This window comes from Fukomys damarensis, unplaced genomic scaffold (assembly GCF_012274545.1).
Source record: "Fukomys damarensis isolate Sample0158 unplaced genomic scaffold, DMR_v1.0_HiC HiC_scaffold_33, whole genome shotgun sequence".
Taxonomy (NCBI): Eukaryota; Metazoa; Chordata; class Mammalia; order Rodentia; family Bathyergidae; genus Fukomys; species Fukomys damarensis.
Window position 1 is genome coordinate 40,500,284 of NW_022900945.1, and position 7,537 is coordinate 40,507,820.

Sequence of the window (7,537 nt, forward strand, 5' to 3'; positions counted from 1 at the left end):
TGAGGAAAATAAGTGAGCCATGTCATACATCCCCTTGAAAGTTCTACTCCTATGGGCATATATTCTGCCAAAATTTGTTTCAGAGAGAAACAGTGCACATGTGCCCTCAAAGGCCTTTTGTTGAGAGCTTCAGTCTTTGAGCACAGTAACAGGATGAGGGAGTACCTGCTCACTCAACAAACTCTGGATGCCTCAGAGGACAGTGCCATATCTCCTTTGCAGAGTGTCATTTTGTGTGCATTTGTCTTGCACCCAAGAGCACAGGGCATTAACAATCCCCTCTCCTTTTCCAGGCTGGGAGGTAGCTGGTGATCACATATACACAGCTGTGGGAGCCTCAGACAATGACTTCATGATTCTCACTCTGGTTGTGCCAGGATTTAGGTGAGGAATACAAAGCCAAGGGGAAACCTACACCAACTTGGCCATATCCTAATCCCACGTACTTCAGAATGTTGTAGAGGAGAGGGCTTCTGGGGTTGGATTCCACTTCATTTCACGTACCCTTACACAGAAGAGGAGAGCACGGTGATGGTTTGACTTGGTTGACCTGGAGGCTAACACATTTTCTTAGTTGCTGCCCATGCTGATTTACCTATTGCTGTTTCATCCCTCTAGTTTCTCCCATCGATTGGCCACTTCAAAGAGAACTTTTAAACTTTCAAATAAGTAGAGCCAGATGTATCTATAATTCATCTTTACTTGGGGCAAGGAGATTGAGAAGGATTTTTTTTTTTAAATGTAATATGTGTCCCTATAGCCTATGAGGACAGGATAGGACTGCAAGCAATTTGTTTGCCATCAAGAAAAAAAAGTTGGGGTTGTGGTCAGGGCCAGCATGTTTGAGTAGGATGTGAGAGGCCCCAGGTTTAACCCCAGCACCACAAAAAAAAATTTTTTAGAGAAAAAATTAAAAATATAACAAACTAAAAAGCTCCAGACAGTATGATATAATAAAAAAAAGCACTGGACTAGAAGACAGAATTCTTGAACCATTGAACTGTGTCATTTAGTGGCATCATGAACTTGGGCAAGTCACTTGCCTCTCCAGGCTTCAGGCTCCCGGTCTGTAACACCAATCTGTGATGCAAAACCAGCTCAGGTTGTAATGATTCTTCCAGCTCATTGGTTAGCACAGCTGTTTAGAAAAGACCTAAGAACTGAAGCTCCTCGGGATCCAGGCAAATGGCTAAAGCCCAAAGAAAAGCCACAGCTAAATGCACTGGCGCACACACACTTGTAATCTCAGCACCCGGGAGGCTGAGGAAGGAGGATCACTGTGGGTTCGAGGCCAGCCTGGACTGCATAGTGAGTTCGTGGCCAGTCTGAATTATATAGTGAGACCCTGTCTCAGCAAACAAACAAAAAACCAGAAAAGCCACACATGTATTTCTAAAGCCAAAATGAACTCTTCTGCTATGGATGCTTTAAAGATGAACAAGAACCACTGAGTGGGCTCCTCGACTGCCAAGTTGACTTCTCCATTCTGCCTTGGAGGGCTCTGCTTTTCATCTTTGGGATGGTGCTCAGCCAATGGAAGTTGTTCAGAAAGTATTAGTTTCCTTTTTCCTTAACTCACATTACTTAGTGTAGGCGAGAGAGAAACTATGCTTGCAAGATAAGCAAACTGTAGGCTTTGTGGAATAACATTCCAAACAGTACTTTCCAGTTTGCAAATCTGACTACCATGTTAGTCATCTATCTGTTGCTGTTTCAGAATGCTTGAAATCACCAATTTAAAGGAGGAAATGTTTATTTTGGCTCACAGTTCCCATCCTTGATCAGTTGGCTCAGTTGCCTTGGGCCTGTGGTAAGGCAGCACATCATGGTAGGGAGCACATAGTGGAGAAAACTGCTCACCTCATGGCATCCAGGAAGCAGAAAGAAAGAGAGGGCATACTTCAGTGACCTAGCTTCTTCCCATGAGGCCTTACCACTTAAAGGTTCTACCAGCTTACAACAGTGCCATGGGCTAGAGATCAAGCCTTTGAGATATGACCTTTGAAAGACGTTTATCACAACTGTAACACTAAAACAAAGTGCTTCCTCACCCCCAACCCTAGCCCACTTGGACATGGCTCTTGCTTTCTCAAAAAAAAGATGAATGGGAGACACTGGCTGAAGACACTGCAAGTTTGGCTCATTTAAGCCGGACCAAGCTGAGTAAATGTAGACAGTTTGCATCATGTGACAGTGGTGCTTCTCCAACCTTAATGTGCATACAGCCTACCTGGGAATCCTGGTAGTATGTGCAGATTCTTATTCAGTGGCCTAAGGTTCTGTATTTCTAATTAACTCCAAGGGCTGGTGATGCTACTGGTCAGCAGACCACCACCTCTGGGTTTCATACAGCATGCCCATGTTTGTTATGCCTTTGGATCTTGCTACAATAACCTCTGTTTTAAAACTGAAGAAATTAGCTTTGCGAGGGCAAGCTCACATAGCTTGGGTGGCAGAATTGAACTTAGTAGACACTGTCTCCAACATACTCAGAACCTAATCGTGTCCCTAGGTGACCCCTTGCTGATATCTGGACTCTTTAGTAAGCACTACCTGGCCTCTGGAACTTTAATTTTTGCCCACGCAGACCCCCACAGTCAGTGACGGCAGACACAGAGAATAAAGAGGTGGCCAGGATCACATTTATCTTTGAGACCATCTGTTCTGTGAACTGTGAGCTCTACTTCATGGTGGTAGGTTTTCCTTTCTTTGCTGGCTAGGGGGCTCCAGGGGAGGGTTGGCCCCATCTGCCCCAGTGGTAAGTCAACACAATGAATACCTGCTCATAGTGATTTGACAGAAGGAGGGCCTGGGGTGGCCTTCGGGGACCTCACAGTTTCACATGGGTCTTACCAACTGTGATGGCCTTCAGAATGGCAGTGGGATGGGCACCCCCACCACCTCCGTTCCTCATGCATTCCTCACTTGTCTGTCCTGGGTTCAGGGCATGAATTCAAGGACCAACACCCCTGTGGAGACATGGAAAGGTTCCAAAGGCAAACAGTCCTACACCTACATCATTGAGGAGAACTCCACCATGAGCTTCACCTGGGCCTTTCAGAGGACCACGCTTCATGACACAGTGAGTCACTCCTCTTCCACAGACCCTTGACTTCCAGGAGGGACTATCTGAACCAGGAGGACTCCTGGCATGAGCTTATGTGTGAGTCCACGCTTTCGAATACAGGGGTTAGAGACCTTAAGGAGTCCATCAGAGAACTGCTTAATGCAGCCCTCGAGGGTCATCCAGTCTTGTCTAAATGACCTTCAGGGAGGAGGACACTATGAGTGCTTTCACTCACCTGGCTCTCCTTGCAATCCCAGCCTGTGGTGAAGTCAGACCTGCTGTTTTTAGTAATAATAACTCTTGTTTTCTTAACTCAAATTAAAACAGGTTTATTACAGAAAACTTTGAAAATAAAATAGATATAAACAAAAAAGAAGAAATAAAATCTGTCCAGAGATAACCTAGTTAATATCTGGAGTATCTCCAATATAGTCTTTATTTCTTAACAAATACATATTTCCCCCCTTTCATAGAGAAGTCTTGGGTTTTTTCGTATAAATGTAACTACTGCATATTTTTCCATGGTACTTAATACTTTTACACATAACAAAATTGAGTCAGTTTTGCTTAAAAATGACTCAAAATGCACATAAAGAGCTATTGCTAAGTGAGTAAAAAACCAAACCAAAACAAAAACAAACAAGCTGCTTCTAAGGCTTTTCTCAAGTGCCACAGGATTAAACATTAAGTACTTTGTTATTTCCACAGTTGCTGCTAACTCAGGCCTCTCCCACTCCTATTTCCTTGTCTCCAGGGCAGAAAGTACACCAGTGACATTGCCAGGATCTACTCTATCAATATCACGAATGTCATGGACGGGGTGGCCTCCTATTGCCGCCCCTGTGCCCTGGAAGCCTCTGACATGGGCTCCTCCTGCACTTCTTGTCCTGCTGGTTACTACATCGACCGAAATTCTGGAACCTGCTATCCCTGCCCCCCTAACACAGTCCTGAAAGCTCACCAGCCTTATGGTGCCCAGGCCTGCATTCCATGTGGTCCGGGGACCAAGAGCAACAAGGTGCCAGCAGTCTGCAATGCATCTTAACTTTGCCCCCCGGCCGATTGGATGGCTGAGAGGGTGCTGGGGTTCTTGAAGGGCTGATCACCAAGTGCTCCCCCAAGTACACTTCTAGATTGTCATCCTGGAGTCCCTGGCCATGGGTGATGAGTTCTTAGCAGTAGGGTAGGAATTCCCTCAGTCACAGACAAATCTCATCTTCAGTTGGTAGTGAGGGAGATGGGTAACCAGACTGGACCAGAGGGTTATTTGGTACCTAAACAGAGACCCAAAGGGAAGGAATAGTAGCTCACACTTAGCCTAGTCCAGTCTAACCTGTTATCATGAGTTTGTCCCCTCTCCTTTGGGAAGGTAATCCAACTTTTGCCAGAATGTACAGTTACCTAGCATTGCTGTCTTCTACCTTCTAGCTTTACAGATAGGAAGAGTTCTCTGTAATGTGGAAAAACAGTACTTTTCCTTCCATATATAGTTGAGAAAGTACATATGACTAAAATCTCTTAGAAACTTATTAATGCTTCTAAATGAATTTGCATTTTGCTGATCACAATCACACAGATGTACGTCTGTAAGATGTTACGTTCTCAGGCATGGTAGCAGACACCTGTAATCCCAGCACTCAGGAGGCTGAGGTGGGAGGATCACCTCAAGTTCAAGGCCAGCCTGAACTACACAGTGAGATCCTTGTCTCAACCTCCCACCAAAAGTTATATTTTCTGAAAATCTGCTCAGATTAGCAGTGTGATAAGTGTGTCAATTCTACAAACCTTTGACAACCTCTTTTGGGCACCCTGGACCTTTGCAACAATCATTTTCCCCTGGAGCTCCCTCTGCTGCTATGGGAGGGAATAACAGTATGTAACACCCACTCAGTGGGAATCCTCAAAGAGGGCCAGGGAGTAAAGACCAATTCAGAGTTGTCTCCCACAGAGAAGCGGAGGAAGAAGAAGGCAGGGTTCAGTGAATTTTAAATGGCTGGGGGGCTGGTACATTGGGGAGGATTAGGTTCTTTCTTGCCATCCCGAACATCCTTAATTTAGTTAATGCCTCACTGTCTACTTGAAAGTAGGAAAAGGCTGAAGCTGGGGAAGGACAGGAGCACAGTGCTTGCCTAACACGCATGAGGCTCTGGGTTCAGTCCTCAGCACTTAAAAAAACAAAGAGAGACTCTGCAAAGAATGCTGTTGCTTGTTTGGAAATATCAGAAATCACAGTGGGAATATGCGTGCTGCATTAAACTGAGGGCATATCCCAAGAGTCTGAGATAAGAAAGAGTTTCCAAAGACAAAAATGGAGAGGGTTACATCAGCTATTTCAAAACAGTGATCTGTGGCCACAATGATTGATAATAAGAGTGGTGTCAGTCCAGGGTCGAACCAGGCCTCTCTTGATAGGCAGATGTCTTTGTAGTAGTATTTCTGCATAAAGCAGTGGTGACCTCTGTGCAAACTGGTGGTCTGGCAGAGTCCCTCGAGGTAGCTACAGTTAGGCAATCACGTGTGAGAACCCTTCCGCCAGGCTCATATATCATGTACTTGCCGGTAACGAATGACAAGCTACATATGCATCCCCATAGTGCCTGCTTCACGTCTTTTTAAATGTCTACCCGAATCCTTTCTGCCTCCTCTTTCATCCTATTTGGGCTGGATTGGGTGGGAGAAAGTCTGCTGCTCTCTGCTGCGGCCCCTCAAGGCCCAGCATGGCCAGCTGACCTCACCAGAACCCTCTTCCCCAGATCCACTCCCTCTGCTACAGTGATTGCACCCTCTCACGCACCGCCCCGTCCAGGAGGATCTTCAACTACAACTTCTCGGCTTTGGCAGACACTGTCTCTTTGGCTGGAGGGCCGAGTTTCACTTCCAAAGGGCTGAAGTATTTCCATCACTTTACCCTGAGCCTCTGCGGAAACCAGGTAGGGTGTGCAAGCTGAGAGTGGGAATTGAGAAGGGAGGCCGGTGGCTTAGAAGCCAAAGACAACACAGGAAGAAAGCAAGTCCTTCAAGCAACAAGGGATTGAGGAGGTTAAAGGTTTTAAGGATGATCTTAATTCTCCTTGAGGACTAAAACTAAATAATCTAGATGATAAATGTTTAAGAGAATAAAAATGTTAAAGACAAGGTGTTTCTAAAAAATTTCCCCCAAATTATTTGTTGAGCATCTGCAAGGATGCTCAAAAAGTTTCAGATTTTGGATTTTCAGATTAGATTTATTCAACTGTTAAAGTCTATGAAAATATTCTAAAATCCAAAATAAAACTCTAAAAATTGAAATACTTCTGGTTTCAAGCATTTCAGATAAGAGATATTTAATTTGTATATAAAAGAACAGGAAGGCACAATGGTGCACACCTGTAATCCCAGCACTTGAGAGGCTGAGGCAGGAGGATTGCTGAAAGTTCAACACCGGTCTGGACTACATAGCGAGTTCAAGGCCGGCATGAACTAGGCAGTGAGACCTTGTCTCAAAAGCAAAATAAAATAAAAGACCAGGAAGAGTCAGGCGTGATGGCATTCACCTATCCTCTTGGCTACTTGGAAAGCAAGAGGATCAGTTGAACGCAGAAGTTCAAGGTCAGCCTGGTAGCACAGTGCGACCCCATTTCATTAAAAAAAAAGTGGGCTTCAGAAATCACTATATTTGTCACTTGTTTTCTAGAGGCTGGATAAAATAAATGATCCTTAGTTCATCTTTGTGTATCTTTGCTGACAGTAGAAAATACCGTGACTGGGCGGGGGATTTAGCTCAGTGGTTCTGCTGCCTGCCTTGCAAGTGCTAGGTCCCGAGTCTGACCCCCAGTACAAAAAAAGAAAGAAAGAAAGGAAAGGAAAGAAAGAAAAGAATGAATGAACCGTGGATTTATCTGAAAGGAATGTCTCCATTAGCCATTTCATGCTTATGCAAATATTTTGGATCCAAAATCCCTGGTAGTGGTGGTAGGTGATCCCACCCCTGCTGCAAGTGACTATTGTATGAAACGTGATCAGCAGTAGGAGGGTTGGAAAGCTCACTTCCAAAGCACAAAATAGAGAGCATCTAGGACAGTGATGGCAAACCTTTTAGAGCTTTCAATGATACAAATGACCAGATGTGACACATGTGCCATAGCTTCGCCACCACTGATGGAGAACACTGAATCTGTGACTCTGCACCACGTAGCTGCTACCCTTCTGAGCACACAGAATCATTGGTGTGCTTCTGCAGAGAATGTACAAGGAATAAAGGAGTTTATAAAAGATTAGATATGGGGTCTGCTTTTTTAAAATAAAGTCTTCGAAGAGTTTTAAATGAATCCTCAGAAGTAACAAGTAGAGGTAACTCAAAAAAGCCTCATGTAGTGAAAATTCCATTCAGTGAGGAATGGAATTGTCTCTCCATTGGGAGAGAGGTGAAGGTGAGGAATTTGGGGTATTGTGTTTTATTTTTTTTCTTTCTTTCTTTTTTTTTTTTTTTTT

General features: G+C 44.4%; 1 protein-coding gene across 4 annotated transcripts in view; it reads left to right on the forward strand.

Moving 5' to 3' along the window:
• The window catches only part of Elapor1 (endosome-lysosome associated apoptosis and autophagy regulator 1), an 87,271-nt gene that overhangs the window by 66,270 nt on the left and 13,464 nt on the right, over positions 1-7,537 (forward strand). For all 4 annotated transcript variants that reach the window (XM_010605955.2, XM_010605958.2, XM_010605956.3 and 1 more), the window contains 5 exons: positions 294-384; positions 2,588-2,693; positions 2,945-3,082; positions 3,822-4,085; positions 5,821-5,997. In XM_010605955.2, the coding sequence (XP_010604257.1) occupies positions 294-384; positions 2,588-2,693; positions 2,945-3,082; positions 3,822-4,085; positions 5,821-5,997 (776 nt within the window). The remainder of the gene's footprint in view (positions 1-293; positions 385-2,587; positions 2,694-2,944; positions 3,083-3,821; positions 4,086-5,820; positions 5,998-7,537) is intronic.